This window comes from Anastrepha ludens, chromosome 5 (genome assembly GCF_028408465.1).
Source record: "Anastrepha ludens isolate Willacy chromosome 5, idAnaLude1.1, whole genome shotgun sequence".
Taxonomy (NCBI): domain Eukaryota; kingdom Metazoa; phylum Arthropoda; class Insecta; order Diptera; family Tephritidae; genus Anastrepha; species Anastrepha ludens.
The window spans coordinates 15399971-15420430 of NC_071501.1; the positions used below are offsets into that span (position 1 = coordinate 15399971).

General features: G+C 41.1%; 1 protein-coding gene and 1 long non-coding RNA gene across 3 annotated transcripts; both read left to right on the forward strand.

Annotated features, from left to right (window-relative positions):
* Positions 1–3242: 3242 nt before the first annotated feature.
* LOC128864221 (keratin-associated protein 5-1-like) lies at positions 3243–11248 on the forward strand. 2 transcript variants are annotated; one of them, XM_054103783.1, is made up of 5 exons: positions 3243–3346; positions 3420–3569; positions 3860–4544; positions 10453–10975; positions 11159–11248. In XM_054103783.1, the coding sequence occupies exons 2-4, from the start codon at positions 3444–3446 to the stop codon at positions 10821–10823; spliced, it is 1182 nt and encodes a 393-aa protein (XP_053959758.1). In that variant the 5' UTR covers positions 3243–3346; positions 3420–3443; the 3' UTR covers positions 10824–10975; positions 11159–11248. The 2 variants fall into 2 exon arrangements, with proteins under 2 accessions (XP_053959758.1, XP_053959757.1); XM_054103782.1 differs by lacking the exons at positions 3860–4544; positions 10453–10975; positions 11159–11248 and adding exons at positions 5174–5651; positions 6191–6595 and having other exon boundaries at positions 3244–3346.
* Positions 11249–14548: 3300 nt separating this feature from the next.
* On the forward strand, positions 14549–14964 carry LOC128864222 (uncharacterized). The gene is made up of 2 exons (XR_008454659.1): positions 14549–14689; positions 14770–14964. It is a non-coding gene; the product is annotated as an uncharacterized LOC128864222 (long non-coding RNA).
* Positions 14965–20460: the final 5496 nt, after the last annotated feature.

The window sequence follows — 20460 nt, forward strand, 5'->3', positions numbered from 1 at the left end:
ATCGTGCTTGGATGAAGAAAAAAATTAAAATTTAAATTTTTTACAGATTTGTGTGTTTTTAATATGATTCGCGCCACTTTTTAAAATTAGTTGTGTTAAAAAAGTCTTTCACTCAATCACCAGTCAATCTTAGGCTGATGAAGTGTGCAAAATCACGTCGAACAATTTCAAAAATTGAGTTTTTAGAACAAAATGGTAAAACGTTAAATAGCAGCGCACCAGGCCGATCTGGACCATTTAACCGAAGCACTCAAGGCTCTACTTCCTGTACTTTAATTCGAATTAAATGAACACTTAGTATAGATATATTCTAGATATATTTTACTAAATATAAAAAAAACATTGATTGGCGCGCACACTTCTGTTAGTTGTTTGGCCGAGCTTCTCCTTCTTTTTTTTTGCATGCGTCTTGATGTTGTGCCACAAATGGAGAGGCCTACAGTTTCAAGCCGACTACGAACGGCTAATGGCAAACAACTTTTTTAAAAGATATTAAATGCCTCCGAATTGTTCAAATAATCAAGAATGCTTTTGAATATAAACAGTATTGTACTGCGGTATTTTTAGGTATCAAGCAAGCATTCGATAAAGTTTGGCATCCAGGGTTACTCTATAAAATAAAAAATTGGCTTCCAGCTCCTTACTATTTAATTATAAAGATGAATCTTCAGAGCTGTACTCAATTAATGCTGCAGTTCCTCAATGGAGCGTATTAGGCACCGTTCTATACAAAATATTTACCGCTGACCTACCGATTAACAGTGACATAGATGCTGGAACATATGCTGATGATACAGCTTTTATTGCCACAAACTGCAATCGTAATGACGCATCACTTCACCTACAACAACAACTGAATATGGTTGAAAAATGGCAAATGAATTGGAAGATGGAGGTTAACACTCAGAAGTCTGTTCAGATAACGTTTACTTTGAGAACCGGGAATTTCCTCCCGTATTTTTGAATGCCTCTACCATACTTGAAAGTGTAACTGTCAAATACCTCGGAGTACACTTGGACCGAAGAATGACCTGGAAAACCCACATTAAAGACAAACAGCTCAAGATTAAAACGAAAAAAATGTACTGGCTCTTAGGCTCGCGATCACAACTTAGTCTCGAAAATAAAGTACTGCTCTACAAAACTATCTTAAAGCCAGTATGGACATATGCAATACAGCTTTGGGGAACAGCGAGTAACTCATACATTGAAATCCTGCAAAGATACCAGGCTATGACTTTACGAAGCATTGTTGGTGCTCCTTGGTATATAGATAACTTCGAAATTCACAAAGACTTAAATATACCTTATGTTAGAAATGAAATCACCAAAGCCTCTCGAAGATACCTAGACAGACTGTCGTACCATGAAAACTTACTAGCCAGAAATCTTCTACACAATAGCATGGATGTCAAACGCCTTAAAAAAATTCATATTTTGGATCTCCCAAACAGATTTGAGGAAACATAATTGATTTGTAGCGAATACAACTGTTTTACAATATATTGATTGGTCTCAATGGAACGCAATCAATCCTGTCATAATTCTTATACAGGGTGGCGCACGAATCGTGCTACAAAAACAAAACGTAATAACTTTTTTTCTGTGTGAGTAATCGGCTTTTTTCTTTTTTTATTTTGCAGATTAGTATTTAGATTTACAAAAAATGGAGGCTTGGGATACCGAAAAGAGGATTTGGATAGTGCAGCGGTACCATGCTTTGCAGTCCATCATTTCCGTCCAAAGGGAATTTAGGCGGGAGTTTGGCGGCACTCCCCCGAGCAGATGGACCATTATGAGGCTGGTGAACATGTTTGCTGAATCTGGAAGCATCGCACGCAGACCGTACCAACGAGATCCCCATGTTCGGGTCGAAGCCACAATCGCGGCTGTAGCATCGTCAATTCAGGCAAATCCAAGAGTTTCGACTCGTAACTTTTCGGCGCAAATTGGAGTTAGCAGACGGTCATTGCAGCGGATAGTTCATGATGACTTAAACTTGTTTCCGTACAAAGTTCAAATCACAAGCAAATTAAACCCTCTGGATTTGCCTATTCGCCTGGAATTTTGCCAAAAAATTATTGAAATGGCCGAAGAAGACAACAACTTCATAAATTGCTTGTTTATGTCTGATGAGGCCCATTTTGATCTAAACGGCAATGTAAACACGCAAAATTGCCGTATATGGAGTCAATCAAATCCGCAAATACTCCATGAGATGGAACTGCACCCAGAACGAGTCACAGTGTGGTGGCAGTTTCATCAAGGTGCATTGTCGGGCCATACTTCTTCGAAGAAAACGGTGTAACAGCGACTGTAAATGGGGACCGTTATTTAAACATGTTGAAGGAGTTTTTTTATCCAGAACTGCGGCGAAGACGTATCCCTTTTAACAGCATTTGGTTCCAGCAAGATGGAGCAACTGCACATATAGCCAGATCGGTTATGGTGGAGCTCCAACGAAAATTTAGAAATAAATTGATATCCAGAAATTCCACTTTCCGCTGGCCCCCAAGGTCACCTGACCTCACTGCACCAGATTTTTTTTTATGGGGTTATCTCAAACAAGAGGTGTGTAAAGCAAAACCAAGTAATTTGACTGAATTGAAGCAGTCCATCCCAACAATAATTGAGGCGATCCCGACTTCAACCCTTTAGTGCGCAATGAACAATTTTCTCATCAGGTGTCGCATATGCGTGAATGAGCATGGAGGTCATTTACGTTCTATTATTTTCAAAACTAATTAGTTACATAAAATAAAATTGAATTATCTATACAATAAAAAAACAAAAAGTTAAATACATTGATTAGAAAAAAAGTTATTACGTTTTGTTTTTGTAGCACGATTCGTGCGCCACCCTGTATTTAAAAAATTTGCTGATTGTCAACTGATAGATTGCAAATAAAATTTATTCATAATAAAAATAAAAAAAATATTATATAACAAAAATTTTCACCAGCGGTCGCCCCTCGGCAAACAATGGCCAACCTCCAAGTGTATTCCTGCCATGAAAAAGCTGCTCATGAAAAAAATCTGCCGATCGGAGTCAGCTTAAAACTGAAGGCCCCTCTATTTGTGACACACAAAAATTCGAAAAATTTGCCGAGTCACATTCCTACTCGCCCATATACTTTTCATCCCACAGAACCCACGTATCACATATTCCATGCCACACCCAGCCACCTACTCAAAAAAACACTCTGCCTTTTTGGTCGTTGTAGCCATGGCAAAATAAATTAGACTTCAAAATATTTAATCAAAAAATTTTCATTCATTTCTAAATTTTACGCCTTTTAGCTGTATCTAAATTTCAAGTGAACTTATTTTCCTTAAAAAGTTAAAAAGTAAGTACATAAAATTGGATTATCCTTGGCTTATAGCGGCCTTCAAATAATGTTTGTTTCCCTTGTTTTGCAGAAATTTACAAAAACACGTCTCAAAATGTGCGACCCTTGCTGCTCTCCCTGCGGACCGTGTCCCTCGCCTTGCGGCCCATGCGGCCCGTGTGGCCCGTGTGGACCTTGCGGACCCTGTAGTCCCTGCGATCCATGCTGTGCACCGTTTGAGGTAAGTAGCGGCATTGTAGTCAACTCGCCGCAACACTATTTCGCATATGATTTGCCTCGAATGTATGTAGCAAACAGAAATTTCACATTTCCGCTCTTCCACCCAACAACCCAAATGACAACGACAAAAACTCATTAAAATTTCAAAAAAATTGGATCAACAAATAAATGGCTGCCACAAAATCCATGTTGAAATTGAAACGGAAAATCACTTGCGAATCCCATGAAAATTTCCACAAATTCGGAATTAACCTCAAACTGCCAATGGATCTTCTGATTGTGCGCGCACAGTGCTCGCCAAAATGTTACACAGGCGCCCACTTGGACGCTTTGCCACAGTGTGCGCCACGTATACCACCGCCCTGTCCGAAATGCATGACAGTGCAACAACCGCCGAGGCTCATCTGTCGCAAACGTGTCGTTTTCAATGAGAAGATCGTGCCGGAACCGATGGTTGTTAACCGTTGCAGACAGATAACCATACCGAAAGTTGTGGATACTACGCGTGTCATAAAAGTACCCAAATTAACTTGGGTTTCGCAGATGGTGCGAGAGCCGAGGGTCATCTACTACCCTTCGATGGTGCCAGATCCCTATGTGGTTTGCTATCCAAAACGTATTTGCGAGCCGCGTGAAGTGTGCCAAGCGATATTGTGCCAACCGAAGCCACAAACAATTGATATACCGCCACCGCGTGAATATTGCTGTTATCCAACCGGACCGATAAACTATAAGCCGAGCGTAGCCTGTCCACCATGCCCCATTGGACCATGTTCACCGTGCGGACCGTGCGGTCCATTGCCATGCTTTTCAACAAATCAGTATCCTATATGTGAACCCAGCGGATGTTTCCCGTGCAAGCCGTCGGGCCCTTGCGGCCCTTGTGGACCTTGCTCGCCGTGTCGCGGACCTTGCGGACCTTGTGGCCCTTGCGGACCATGTGGACCTTGTGGACCATGTGGACCTTGCGGACCATGTGGACCTTGCGGTACTACTTGCTTCGTACCAAATTGTGCACCATGTGGACCTTGTGGTATGCCGCCCGGCTGCGCTGGTCCCGGTGGAGGAGGTGGTTCTGGTCCAACAATGCCGGTTGGTCCATACGAGGCGGCCGATGATGAAACGGCATTTCTATGCCCGCCAACGGCAAACGCACCTGGTGGACCATAATCACTTTGCACGCCATTTGGCCCATTATTGTTCAATAATACGAAAACCACACAAACTGTAGTAGTTTTAAGACGAATGTTTTTAAGAAAAGGAAATTTAGATATAAGTGCAACCGACATATTTCATATACCGACATCATCTACACATCTCCACATCTATATACTATATAAGAATTTTTTAAATTGGATCAAGATCTCGATTACGTAGCCATTATCAAGGTGAGTTTCATGTCGGATTTACCTTGATGCGCGCAAACCAATCAAGGTGGATTCTAAATCGTGAAACCCACCTTGATATGGTTTGCGCCAGACGAGGTCACGATTACAGTATGCTCACCACCACCAGTCTAATGAGTACGCTTTGTTATCTTCTCTTCCCCGCACATGCCCACACTTCCACTTTTTTTTCTTTTTACCCTCATTGAACACATTTTAGCCTAGAGCCTGTCGTAGTCGCGAATTGCGTTGTGGAATTATGTACACTACTTGCGATTGTATCAAGAGAAACGGCTTGCAAGATAGATGTCCACGATCGCTTTGCCAGGGTCGAGCCGCTTGCATGTGCTTCCCCGTTCCCAATTGCTGCCCAGCGTCGTTTCCGCTCCGCTATGCCAACATAACGATGGGTGTAAGTAACAAACGGCAGCGTTGCAAAGAAATGTGTGCGCGAGCTTGCGGTGGCTGTTGTCCACCATGCGGTCCACCATGTGGACCCTGTGGACCCTGCGAACCTTGTGGCCCGTCCTGTTCTCCATGTTGTGATACTCCTTGTTGTGGGGCATCGAATCCGCCATGCGGAGCACCGGCTCCAATATCATGTCCACCCGCACCAGGCTGTTGTCCACCGGTTGTGGAAGCTGGCGTACCAAATCCGTGTGTGTGGAACTGTAATAATACACCGCCTTCATATCCATGTAAGTAGCTTCGAGTAATGTGTGTGTGTAATTGTAAATACAGGGTGTTAGGTGCAAAAGATGGTCGAGTCATCTTGCAGATACTTCTAGAGTTTAGCCAAACTTTGCGCTCTTCAAAGTATGACTACAGTCCTGTCTGTCCGGTCCATTTTGTCAGTTCTTTCATTAAGAGCTCAAGAAGTTCTGCTAACCGCTTTTTCACTGAAATATTTAAAGTTCTATTCCCTGTTCAAGGAAATAAAATAAAAGTAACGCTGTTGCGTCGTACTCGTACTGGGATTTAGTGCAGCAGATGGCGTTAATCGCAGCAGAATTATTCGAATCAGTACCTATTGACTTTGGAATAATCTGATGAAAATGCCTGTAACTACAAGGCGGTTGTTTTAAATTCGATTCAACTTTTTAATGAATATCAAAATTTTTCGGCTACAATAAATAAAATCAATAGAAATTTCTCTCCCATACGCTGTGTTTCGTAGTAGTTGTTGTAGTAATCTATTAATGCGCATCCTCTCTATTCTCTTTCTTTTATCACGCAGGTGGTTTTTAAATATTCTGTGTATGGAAGTTAAGGCAGATTACTTCTACGACTGATGAATAAGGATATAAGGATGACGACAAGAGTCTTTGTTGGTGCGACATGATCCTACTAGAGAACGGAATGCAACGAAACGGAAGCGATTGGGACACTACAGTCCAGTACAGTGAAAAATTACACAACACAAAGAAGAGAAAGCGCGAAACTCAAATATGAATGCAACTAAAAAAAAAAAACGTTAGAAACAAAAAGAGAGCAAGAAGAAAAAAATTGAGTGAGGAGTTTCATAAAATTATCTCTACGAGACATCCTTTCCACGTAAAAGTACTTTGACAAACTTTCAAAATTGTTAGTATTTCTTTTTGTAATAAAGGCTTTATAATGGCTACTTTTATGAAAACTCTAATTGATTGCGATGTTCTTGATAGATATTTGAATTACCCCCTAATTACTTAACTATAATTATTTATTAGATGTGCAACTAGGTTAGGTTAGGTTAGCCTCGTTGGCAATAAGCCACGCATATACCTTTTGGTCCCTAGCGATACCAGATGGAGACCGACCTCTATGAGTACCTAAAGTAGACATCATGTAGGATGTCAGCGCTTTTGGCGAATCTAAGTAGGGCTGGGAGCTCCGCTTTTGAGACGTCTGGGGGCTCCCAGGCATCTTAGTCGCATTTTTAATAATGCCGGACAAAAGCACAGAAGGTGTTCTAAAGTTTTCTCAACATCCTCTCTGCATTTTCTACATTTGTCCGTGTTAGCAATTCCTATCTTGTACGCATGTACAGCCAATAGATTATGACCTGTTTGCATACCTATAATAGTTCTGCATTCTAATTTCTCGCAACTGTGCAACTAATTTCTCGCTGTTTTTTTTTTTTTTTTTTTTGATGAAAATACAACTTTATTCTGAAAATAGGTTCCAAGTGAATCATTGAAAGTATTGCCCATCGCTGGCTACTACTTTTTCCCATCCTTCTGGTAGATTTCGTATACCGTCGCGGTAAAACTGTTCATCTTTTGAGGCTATCCACGGAGCCATGTCTTCATATGAATGGAACTGCTGATCAGCTAAACCATGTGCCATCGATCGGAACAGGTGATAATCGGACGGCGCAATATTTGGAGAATATGGCGGATGGGGTAGGATATGCCATTTCAGTGTTTCCAGGTAGGTTTTAACGGGTTTGGCGACGTGAGGCCGAGCATTGTCATGCTGTAGAATCACTTTTTCAGGTCTCTCAGCGTATTGCGGTGTATTGAAGTCGATACCGATCCCCAGTGATAGTTTCGCTTGGTTTTAACAGTTCATAATGAATACCACCAACTTGGCCCCACCGAACACATAGCATAACCTTCGCAGCGTGAATATTCGACCGAGGCGACGACGTAGAAGCATGACCGGGTCCCCATGACTTTCTTTCCTTTGGATTGCTGTAATGAATTCATTTTTCATCACCCGTTCACGATGCGATGAAGAAAACCCTTCCTTTTTTGCCACTGGAGCAGTTGTTCACAGGCGAAAAAAACGACGTTCAACATCCCTTGGTTTTAACTCATAAGGAACCCAAAGTGCCCTGTATCTGAATCATTCTCAAAGCATGCAATCGCTTGGAAATTGATTGGCGGGTAACTCCTAATACTGAAGCAAGTTCTTCTTGCGTTTGACACGGATCCTCATTGAGCAATGCCCCCAATTCAGCATCTTCGAAGGTTTTTGGCCTTCCTTCACGCGGACGGTCGTCAACAGTAAAAGCACCGTCTTTGAAGCGACGGAATCAATCTCAGCACGTTGTTTCAATTAAAGCAGTATCTCCATGAACTTTTTGTAGCTCTCGATGCGCTTCAGCCGTCGTTTTTTGCGAATGAAGGAGGAAAATCAACACTTTCCGCAAATGACGATTATTCGGCACAAAATCAGACATCTTCACAAAACCAAAAGTAGATGATACCAAAACAAAATCACTAATGTGTCGAAGCAGTTTGTTTACCATATGTCTAAGCTTAGTTTATGACGGTTACGTTATGTTAGAATCGACTAGCACACACTGCTGGCGGCATCTATTGACAAACAGCAGGAACTTAGTTGCGCACCTAATAGTATACCGAGAAATCGAACCAGCTCCTTAGGAGGGAGCAATTGTAGGTCTTCCTCCTCTAGTAGCTATGAGCCCCGGATTCTGTGTCTCCTGTGGCGTAATGCCTCACAGTTGATGATTAAGTGTTCCATAGACGGCTCTTCATCACAGCAGAACCTGCAACCACAGGCAAAGAGACCTGCAGTGATCCACAGGTAATCTGAAGCCCTTTTTATCTAGGATTAGAGCAAATTTTGCTCTGTTGGCATTGGAGTTCAAAAACTTTTTGGAGTGATTAAGGCCGCTTGTGCCGTTCCAGTGTTCACTGATTTTAGTTTGGATTCATTTTATGTCTTCCTGTTTTATATTATTTTTGTTAAATCCGAAAAATGGGGTTCAATAAATAGCCCTTCTGTCCCTTTTTTGGCATAAAAGTCTGCCTTCTCGTTTTCTTCGTGTCCCTCATGCCCTGGTACCCAAATCAGTGAGATCTGATTATGAGTGGCCAGTTTGTTGGGTGCATTGTTACACTCTGCAATATTAGGACTTTTGACTTGAATGTGAATCTATTCAAGGCTTTGAGAACCGATTGGGTGTGCGAAAGTATTTTAATTTTTACTTTCTCGAACCCTCTTTTAGATATGATTTCCACTGTTTCCATTATGGCGAAGAGCTCCGCATGGAAATTTGTTGGCGCGGAAACGCACATTTCATTATCTTTCAGCTCGCTAATGCCTGTGAGCAACAATCCATAAGACTAAACAACTTGGCATTCGAAATTTTGTTATTGGGAAGATTAAAGAAACTTGCTTGTTGGCACAGTGCACTCTGTAGCGAAGATAGAAGCATAACACATGGGCTGAAAGTCGCGGGCTTAACACATAGATGGCACTGGTTTTATTGCATTCACCTCTCTTTCCGTTAGTACTAGCCTTAAAAAATCAGCTGCTAAAATGTCATGATATTCTATTCATTAGTTCGTGAGTTATTGTTATTTTCAAAACATTGGATCAAAATGAGTTTCGTGTTTTAATTTTACACTACTTCTTGATGGGGAAAATTACCGTTGAAGTGAAGCAACGGCTTGAAAACAATTTTCTGAAGTTTACTTCATCTGAATAGCCTCATAGTTTCTTCCTTAATGGTAATAATAATAATTGGCGTATACATCTTTCATAGGGTATTTGGCCGAATTCCTCTTTCTATTTAAGGGCTGCGTCTCAATGTTGTTTAACAAAATGGAGGGACCTACAATTTTGAGTCGACAGATGATTTTTTATGAGGAGCTTCTTCGTGGTAAAAATATACTCGGAGGTTCGCCATTGCCTGCCGGAGGGCGACCGCTATTAGAAAAAAACTTTTTCTCTATCATTTGGGGTTTCATTTACGGAGATTCGAGCCTTCTGAATAGTAGACACACACCAACCCATTCGGTTACGGCGGCCTCCTCGTAGCCAGTTGGAGGTTCTCCATTGCCTGCCGAGGGGCGACCGCTATTAGAATTCAGTGATTGGTATAATAAAAAGATGTTGTAAGCTGATTGTAAGGATACAATTTGGATATGCAGACCGAGGAATCGTTAGATAGACGCAGTGGAACACGATCTTAAGAAGCTGGGAATACGTAACTACGACGCAACAGCTCAAAATAGATCGCTTTGGAGGAGCATTTTGAAGGAAGCGTTGACGCACCCCGCATTGTAACGCTATGAAAGAAGAAAAAGAATTTCAATATGCAATTGGGAAGAAATATTGCAGGAACTCAAAGTTATAAGCAAAATACGTCTGCGTTCGCAGAATTAAGTTCTGGAGTTTTCAAGTAGTTACCTGCTCAATCCAGCAATTCGATCAAAATCAACATATAAAATGTAATCAGAAAATTTCTTTCCTTCACAATTTTTCATTCAGTTCAAAATTTTTCAACAAAACACTTCCAAATTTTCTGTGAACTTTTCTCTTAAGGCAATTTTAAAGTAAGTAGCATTTCTGAACGCAGCATCCTCTATTGACTGACAAATACTACTGAACTCCACTATCTCGTTTGTTTGCATATTTCACAGAAACTCGGAAAAAATCAACTCAAAATGTGCGATCCATGCTATTCTTGTTGCGGGCCTTGCGGACCATGTGGCCCTTGCGGACCTTGCGGTAGCCCCTGCTCACCATGTGGACCATGCAACCCGTGCGGACCTTGCGGCCCCTGTTCTATACCAAATTGTGGACCTTGTGGTTTGACGATGCCTTCAGGACCATATGTACCACCACCGTGTGATCCGTGTGGCACTGGTTGTGGACCGTGTGGAAGTGGTTGTGGCCCATGGGGACGTCGTTGTGGTCCTTGTGGTCCACGTGGTCCTTGCGGACCGTGTGGACCGTGCTGTTCATGCATGCCCGGATGCCCCTATGAAGCGCCTGAGTGTGGCACCTGTTATCCATGTGCGCCAACACCGTGGAATACTCAATGTGGACCGTGCGGGCCGTGCGGTCCACAAGTACCATGTGCGCCATGTGGACCATCTCCACCCTGCAATCCTTGTGGCCCGTCATGTTAAATATACGTACATATATATATTGCTAGTCTCGACTGCGAGTAATTTAATTTTTAAAAATTATCGGCAGAGACATGTTTTTGTAATTGAAGTGAAATTATGCGAAACCATTAATCAATTAGCCCAACTATTAGTGACGACTCGCCATTATCAAGGTGAGTTTCATGACGAATTTACCTTGATGCGCGCAAAACTATCAAGGTGGATTCCGAGTACGTGAAACCCACCTTGATATTGGCTTTGCGAACGGCATCATGCTGGTGGTTGACATACATATGTGGCAACTCTCTTTCCCATGGGCAGAGTGCTAACTTACAATTTTTTTCGATTCATTTCAGGACCAACACCTGATCGTCCACGCGGTATACTGTGCGGGATTCATTGTACCTGTGTGTGTGTCAAGCGGAACGGATTGCAAGACTTATGCAAATACTCCTTGTGCAAGCGACTATGTTAGAAGCTCTCCAACTGATGTGGTATGCTAGTAGAGGAGTTCAAAAAACAAAGAGAAAACGAACAAACTCCTTGAAAATGCAAATGTCAATAAATAAATAAATGATGGTTTCTTTTCTTCATTTAACGTTAACTTTTGTTTCACTACTTAAGCATTCCACGGGTTTTTTATTTCTTATTATCTATGGATCGTGGCGTGAGGATGGGACCAACCCTGCGCTTCATAAGAACCACAAAATGGTTCCACGAAGAAAAATAAACGAGGTTCCCGTATTGCACAGTAGTGTCACAACGGACCTGTAAGGTCGAGTTGAGTTGGTCGTACAGACTGACAGCCACCATAACCTAACTTAAACTATGGCTCCAGAGTCACATCTCATATGTGAGTAAGTCTTCGCCTTGCGAAAACTGCACATTTGCTGAGAAATGAAATGAGGACGAAGACGACAGTGCTCTGCACAGAATCCAATACGAATTCGTAGTTTGTCTGTCCAGATTCAATAACCTACTTGCTGCTTCTCTAGAAAGAAGGCTAAATTGCTTTGCCTACCTCTGGCTTGGATTGTCCATGCAGTGTCGTATAAATTCGGTGTTCTCCCAGCCCATGATAATTTCATTAATGGGTTTTGGTTAGCCCGCAGAAGGGTTTCGGTTCATGGGATTTTGATGTAGCGCTTAATTCCGCTAGACTGTCAAGATGTGCGTTGCCTGCTTGAACTCCACTTCCTGGTACCCAGTTCAGCAAGATGGTTTTCCATGCTCCTTCAGCACAGAGAACTATTTCTCAACGAGTTTAGATTTTATTGAATTTAGATGTTATTGCAGTGCTCATAAGGTTGCCAGGCTGTCTAACAAAATACAGATGATTCGAAGTAGTACCTCCTCGTAGGAATTCTCTGTCGCAAATTTCTTTGACGTGGATCTCCGCTTGAAAGACTTTGGGATAATAAAAAATATAAATATCTTTAAGACTTAGTACTCTTATGGCAGTGCCCTTGTGTATCATGATAGGGAAGGGGTATGTTCACTTAGGGGCACTGAATGCAACAGTGATTCAGGTTCTTATCGCCTCAGCTATGCCGAAGAATTGGCATTTAATTTTCCTCTTGCAGTTCTTTGCCTAGTTGTAAGGAAGCATAAGGAGTATTGGTTTTACAACAGTGGTAAAGAACCAGTAAGTCCTTCTGGAGGACAGACCTCCTGTTTTACCAAAACTGTTTGTGGAGGCGAAAAAATCCCTCGCCGCCTTGTTGATATTTGCTACTAAGTGAGCATTCTAGGTGAGGATTCTGATTCTTGTAGTACATAGAATCAGTTCTATCATAGATCCATGCATAGAAGTCAAGCCTTAAGATGGTTTAGCTCCAAGAATGATAGCATCGTGGTTTAGCTCCATATCGTCACAATTTTTTTACAGTGGGATAGAGTTTCCATTTTCTGGTTACAAGCGCCCTTACTTAAAATATTGTGCCTAAATGGAGTTCAAATTCCAATACTATTTTCAGGGATCTATAACAAAATTTAGCGATCAATCTTAAAAATGTTCCACAGAAATATTTGGCTGATATTTAGAACCGAACTGAACTGAAAGTTGATCGGTTGATCCCGAGCTCCATATGCGCAACCAACATTAAACATCAAATGGTAACGGATTTTTTTTTATAGTGGTTGTCCCTCTGAGTGCATTTCATCATCCCTCGAGCGCCCCCGATCTACCCGTTGCTAGAAAGATTTTGCCACTTCACACATTTGGGCACTAACCCAGCGCTCGCTAAATTGATGCGAGGCCCATCCTTCCAGGAGTAGACCATGGGTTCTCAAGGGAACCCCAATCCTCTCATTTTGCGATGAAACCGTCCCCAGAGTACCCTGTCTAGCCAGCTCATCAGTGCAGCAGCTCCGATCTACGCCGCTGTGACCGGAAATCCAAATGAGCCTAATATCGAAGTATTCGGATGTAATCGAGAGAGTCTGACTTCTCTGACTAATTTCGAGCGCAGAAGCAACGAGCCCAAAGCCCTACTGACCGCTTGACTGTCGGTCCTTCCTGTCATTTCTTACAGTAATTACAGAAGTAAGCAACCAATCCACTGCTTCCTTATTTGCAGCTACTTCCGCTTGAAAAACACTACAGTGGTCCGGATGCCTAAATTTGCGCTTGATGTGGAGCTCCTCGCAGAATACTACCCCACCAACACTTCCATCCAACTTCGAGCCATCCTCCAAATGTTACACAACGTCCACTCCTCTCTTGAGGGAATATGAATGGGCAAAGTTCCGCTCGGAACTAGCAAGGGTGCATAAGGATCCAACAGCATGGGGTGAACTCAAAGCTTTTACGAGTACTAGAGTGTCCGCAACGTTAAGACGGACAACACAAATTAGAGAATAAGCATTCGACAAATGATATTCGCGCCAATTATACTGATTTATTTTCTTTTTAAGTTTTTACATCGACGTTTTATAGAAGGCTCCCAAATCGCGTGAGATCATCGTAAGATCGATAATGATGACCGGAGCCCTATGTCTACAGATTGGATTATGACGGCGAAATGATCTCCCTCTTCGAAGGTCACAGTTAATTCTACATGGAATACGTAGTAATCCAGATTCCAATGGAATACAAGTTCCTCTCAAAGAGCTTTCCAAGTATCATCCATAAGTCGTTGAAGCGTAAGCAAATACAATAACTGTTGAGGCATCTGCGGAGTGGTAGGAAAGCCTATAGAAGGAAATGCAACAGTACGCTTCCGATTATGAGTACCGCTGACAATTGAATGAGGAGCTCCTCTCTTTTCACATCTCGGATATTTGCCTTTAGCTGATGAAGGTAGTGCTACTTGTTTTTAAAAACACCACCTTTCAAAATGCAAAAATTGAGTAAATCAAAAAGCCTTTGACATTCAAGAAAACACTTTCAAAAAAATTGTTTAAAATATTCCATTCAAAAATATTTTTTCGGCATACAAATAGCTATCAAATTTTCTGTTCCTCTTTAGAATATTACCGAAGGTGAGTAAATTTCCAACTATTTGGCCAATTAACAATTTATTGTAAATATTTCTTAATATTCCCTTTTGCTTGTTTTTAGAAGTTCGAAAAAACTCAAAATGTGCTGCGGTCCCTGTTTTAGCCCTTGCTGCGGTCCGTGTGGCCCCTGCTTTAGTCCGTGCTGCGGTCCCTGCGGACCATGTTGTGGTCCTTGTGGACCCTGCTGCGGCCCTTGCGGACCTTGTGGGCCATGTGGCCCTTGTGGACCCTGCTGTGGCCCTTGCTAGGCGTACAGCGAAAAAGGCAGATCAATAGAAGGCGATAAAGTTTCTGCTTCCTCTTTTCAGTCCAAATTCATCCTCTGGGATTTAAAGAGCAACTGTTAAAGCGGTTAATTGGCACAGAACGCTAAGCGTTGAAATCAAGTGAGCTCAATTTAATTTACTTACAGTCAGTTTGAATTTTTTCAACGTAATATTAACTGTTTGCTTTTTTTTCTTTTCAGTTTAAAGTGCTTCTAATACGAGCTTAAGGAAAACGGCTTCCAATGATGGTCACTTAATCTATAGAGCGGACTGAAAGAAAATGCCGTGCAGCCACGAACTAATCTCCTATATTCGACTTCTTTCGGCTATATTTTTCTTTTTTATTTTTAATAAAAGTGTAATTACTTTTATTAAAATATAGTTTTTCATTCAAATTGTGTGACTTTGAAGATTGGAATTTAATGGTTGAGGTAATTCGGGTAAGTGGACTCATTTGAATTCGTCCACACTCGTACAAGTAAGTAATATATAAACTGCGAATAATGGAGATTTGGTTTCACTCGACTTTCGCCTGGAGTCCTCACATACGGCGAAGCCGAAGATGGTTTGGATTGAATGTTCCGTAATCGTTTTAAGTTATGTATTGGAGAGAGTCTTGAGATGCTTCCTTGGAGGCGAAAGAAACCAATTCAGAGTAATCAGATGTATTTTGAAGCCTCTAAGCTGATCTAAGCAATGAAACCCAACTTCTCGCAGAAAGATTTTTTCCAGTTATTATCTAGTGGAGTTTAGAAATAAAAGCCCATGAAGCTTTTTATAAATTTATATTTGAACTCATGAATCTTCGACAGATCCTATGCGAAGTCACTTCATTACAAGACCTTATTTCAGCTCGGTCAATATAAGGGTTTAAATATTTGAATATGGATCAAAATTATTCACATTCCACAACTTTCTAGGAAAGTATACTTTTATTAGCAGCCTGCCACCGAAAACGAAGGAAGCTGTTGTTACTCAGCCAGCGGACCTAATCTTTTGGACATGAATCATGCTTTTGGAGAAAATTTCAGTAAGTCATATCCCACCAGTCAGTGTGGCACTCTGACAGTTGGCGCGTGATGTCTTTCTAAGCCATCGTTCTGTGTAAGGGATGGGTCTCTAATGAACTCAAGTTCTGGAACTGGAATTTTTTCGAATGTAAAACGAATCACTACTGAATTTCAAGCAAAAGTATTCGCCATTTCTGAGGATGCGAAGAACTACTACAAAGGGGAAAGTGGGAGATACGGTCAGTTCGGTTAGATAAACAATTATGAAGGCCTGCTCGGATGTATAGATAAACTTCACGATAGCTCGCGCGGACATTTACCGACTGAGCGAGCTTGGCGGGTCCAACTATTTCTATATTACAATTATGTGAGTGCCACGAATGAACGAAAAATCCACGAAGGGCTTAAAAGAACTGGTTCGGTGGAGAAATGCAGTGGTCCACAGCCGGTAATAGGGTGCAGCTCAGCCACGCACAAAGCTGTATTCAACCGTCTTAGGTAAGATAAGCACTGAGTCTACTCCCATGGTTTGAAGAGCTGCGGCAGTGTAACATGCTCCTTGACTCCCCATATAGCGACTAAACCAAACTTCTGCTGAATTTCTTTTCACCATTGACGAACTGTTTTGATAGCTGCTCTCTAGATCCAAGAAACTGAAGTAGAGCTCAAAGTAGTAAGCAGAAATTCGGTGCTTTTGTTGGTATAATCACGCGATCCATTTTTTTGAACGACTATGCTTCGGTAAGTCAATCATCATGCCTTGCGCTCCTATTGAGCTCAGCACTAAGGACTTTATTCGATTTACTAAAGCAATGGTCCAGCTGCTCAGAGACTTAACTCTAATCCCATGTCATTCCATTTGGCACTTTAATCCCATGCCTATGGGTCGGCGCTTATTTCTACTATATAACGCCAACAGAAAATTAAAAAAAAATGTATAAGGTATCTTCTAAGCCTTAACTAAACATATCCGAAGAGAATTTTTCTAAATTTATTAATATATTTTAATAATATTTTATTATAAACAAATGGTATGAAACAAACACCGCACAGGAATTTCATAAAAAAACGGGCCGAACACGAACGACCATCGACATGGGATTAGGGTTAAGAATCATAGAAAAATCATGGGCTAATCTGGACTCTTTTCTTGACAAGAGGAAGGTACATTGCTGAGATGTATTATAACAAAAAAAATCCTATTCGCTATGATAAATGAAGTGTCCACATGCAACGAGTGTATCCCAGCATTAAAGCGCCGGGTGGTACTTCGTAAGAGAATTTACCTTTTCTTCTCAATTCACCTCTGTTGAAAGGTTAATGAAGAACTTCTCCTGTCCCATGATTCAATTGCTTCATGCTCCTGTCCCAAACATGTTTTCTCTGCTCAATCCTTCAAAGTAATCAACTTCTTTCAGTTTTCAAAATTTGTTTTTTTATTCATTTCAAAAATTTTCGGCTCATCAAATGAAACAAAATTTGCTGTCTGACTTTTTTCAAAAGCACTAAAAAGTAAGTAACTCAAAATCAAAATTACCGTTAAATAATTATTAACCCCTTTCCATAAATTTTAGCGCACTTTCTAAGTAATCAACAAAAATAGCAAAATGTGTTCTGGCTGTAGCCCTTGCTGTGATCCTTGCTGCTGCTCGCCTTGTGTCTGCCCTTGCCGATATCTGAAGCGAACAGACTTCTGCTGTAGTTGGCCATGCCCTTGCAAGGCACATTGCTACAATACGCCACCCAAGTGTTGCTGCTAGGTAGCCGCTTGAGAAATAATGCATTGGCGCAAACGGCCAGAATTGTCAATTTGAATTTAAAATGCTTTTGGATTTAGAAATTTGAGGTTAAAAATAAAGTAAAAATTTGAAAAAAACAATGGATAGAAAAATGTTATTGTATAAATTTTTTAGAAATTTCGAATTTGTTTAGAATGAAACCCGTGAATTGTGGTGCTTCTGGCAGGAGTTACAATATGTGACTAATTATGAATTCACGTTGTTTCAGTAGTGTAGATCCAACTGGCGCGGGAAAGAGTTGAGCGGTTTGTGGTGCTCCAACAGGAGAGCTGGAGAATGTTTATTTGTGTTACAGCTCTTTTGAAAAGTTTCGCTTCGGAAGCAATTCTTTCAGCCTCGAAGCACCTTTAGATGCTTTGAAGCGGAACGATTTGTGAACGACGGCTCACGTTCAATTGTAGAAATATAGTCAAGATGCGCACCGCAAATTCAAGGCGATACTCTACGTGAACCTACCAGAGTTACATATGCCACAAGATAGAGTCTCAAATCGTGTCTGGTAAAATTCCAAATTCCAAAATTCCAAAATCCAAAATTCCAAATTGAAAGAGAATCAATTCAGATAACAATGAGCTAAAAGGCAAGTCCACTATTCAGCCACGTAAGTTTTAAGTGGATGTAAACAAGGTAGAAATTTCCTGATAGGCGTGCCTACAAAAATATTAAGGTAAATAGACCTGACAGCTCAGTTGGAAAGTAGAATTTCACCCACGGCTCACTTCTACACTTTTCCTTATGAAAAGATGCCAACTCATCTATAAGCCGACAAAAATGAAAAGAAATTCGAAATTTTTAATTGTCGATTTCAGACTTTAAGCTAAAGCCCATCAAATAACTGAGAGTGATCCAAACTCAAAGCCTTGCTCTAAACGTGGGCTACCTCTTTTCGATTTTTCTACCCAACTGGGGCAGTTGAGAAAACATCTTCTCTGGAGCAACTTGGGTTTAATCAGTGATTCCCTCAAACTTCGTTCAATCACGGATTTTCCTTATATTTAAAAAACTTTTCATCATAAAACTCATGAATGAATTCAACACTGAATTAATGGATCTGCCTTCATCTCAGGCACGCTCGTACCATTATCTTGCACATGGATGGAAGGGTAGAAGAAGGAGACGGTGAAATGTGCACAGAATATAGCTCCCTCTGCAGTCATTTATTAACTTGCTTCTAAGCCCATTGAGCGCAACTAGCCAGTACAGTAGATTCTGTTTTTATGCGGTATATACGTTCCGCAAGAAACAGCATAAAAAAAGCTACCAGTTCTATAGTAAAACTATAGATACGTTTTAAAAGTGCTAAGAACCGCATAAATCTGAAATAATGTACTAAAATCGCATAAAAAAAGGTACTAGTCCCATATTAGAACTATAGATACGTTCCATAGAACGCATGAATCTGAAATAATTAAATCGCATAAACAAAATATTGTATTTTTGAAAATTAATATATATCTTTATTTAAGAATCGTCAGGCGGTTCCATACTTGTAGGGTTAGCATTTCTGATGTAATCTGTGATGAGTTTTTGCTTAGCTGGTTTAGAATCTCGTTTATATGTACAATTCCCGATAGGTCGACATGCATTTTTTAATTTTTTTAAAAACCGCACTATTTCAAAACCGCATAAAAACAGAATCTACTATAATTAAAAAGCCGATCGTTCCTCTGCGGATGCAGTAGGCCAGTCGGTCGATGATAGTAGTAAAGAATGAAAAACGAAATGTTTAGTGTTTCGCACTCTGAAGTGCCCCGAAGGAACGGGCGCAGCTTGCATACATAGTTTAGGTAAAAATTTGATGAAAACATATTTATTTTGGATATTACCATAAAATCATAAGAATTGCTTGAAATCCTATTGAAAAAGGGAAAGCTTCGCCAATGCCTTAGAAGCGGCTTTTTCAAGGCAGGAAGACTCTTTAGCAGACTAATTCCGGAAAATTATTAAAAGTGCGCGTGCAAACTTAGAGGAATGGAGAAAAGTCGGCTGGGGTCAAGTGAAGATAGTAACGAGGTTGAGAAACCATCGTGACTGTATGTATTTGCGTCAGGGAATTCACAAAATTGTATGGCATACCGCAGTTCAATAGTTTGCTAGATTTAGATCTGTCACTCGATTGGGGTGCACTAAAAATGCGATCTAGCCTTAATAAACGCTCGCAAATTATCGACGCTTAGCGAATTTTTCAGGACAGTGCGTCCATCGCCGATTCCATTCAGTGAGAGCATGCTAATGACGGGCCACTTTCAGTGTGTACTCTGTCCAGCTTGTGAAGAGGAGGATGAGACGGCGGACCACTTCCTGTGCGTTTGCCCCGCCTTCGCTCGAATCAGGTGTGAGGCCTTTGGCACTGATGTGTTAAGAAGCGACCATCTTGGCTCCTTAGCACCCTACTCAGATTTCTTCGGAGATCGAGTAGATTTAAAGAAAATTAAAAGGGAATCCAAGTGCAGTACAATGGACTTAATTCATGTCGGAGTACTGCACTTGAGTACCTGCTAGTTGGCCCGACAAAAAAAAAAAAAAATGCTACGACATACGCTCATATCGGGGAACATTTTCTAGGATGCTTTTTATGCAACCCCTATATTTTATCAGAGAGATTGTTGATGAAAAGGTTAACTAGAAGAATACTTTACACGCTTCGTGGTGCATTTTTAACAGATGTAGCGGGTATAGCGCACCTTAAACTAACGAAGCTCGACTCGTTTATAAAAGTCGCAGGATGGTTGAAAAGGGAGCCCATGGTATAAGGAAGAAGTTGGTATCACAAAGGACCTAGAGAACAGGTCTAAGTGTGTCGTATTGGCACCTACTCATGTTGGGGAAAGGCAAAAGGAGGCAGCTGCACTAAAGCTAACGTATGACTTTCGCAAGCCCGATTGATGAGTCCAGCCAAGGCCTCGTATAAAGCGCAGTTTGGGTAAATAAAACTTACTTCTGCTACAAGTAAAAAGTTTTGCTGCTACTGCGGCAATAAAATAAACTACTGCACTAAATGACACTAGTACCCAGGTTGGATCAAGGCTGAGATGTGGTATGCACTGAAACTAGAAGAATCAAATTTAAAAAATGTTAATAA

What these genes read in the sequence shown, in the direction of transcription:
- LOC128864221 (XM_054103783.1), top strand. Translation starts at nt 3,444, where the DNA reads ATGTGCGACCCTTGCTGCTCTCCCTGCGGACCGTGTCCCTCGCCTTGC. An exon ending in CATGCTGTGCACCGTTTGAG is followed by an intron (nt 3,570 to 3,859) that starts GTAAGTAGCGGC and finishes GTGCGCGCACAG; the next exon opens with TGCTCGCCAAAATGTTACAC. An exon ending in ATGTGGACCTTGCGGACCAT is followed by an intron (nt 4,545 to 10,452) that starts GTGGACCTTGCG and finishes GACCATGCAACC; the next exon opens with CGTGCGGACCTTGCGGCCCC.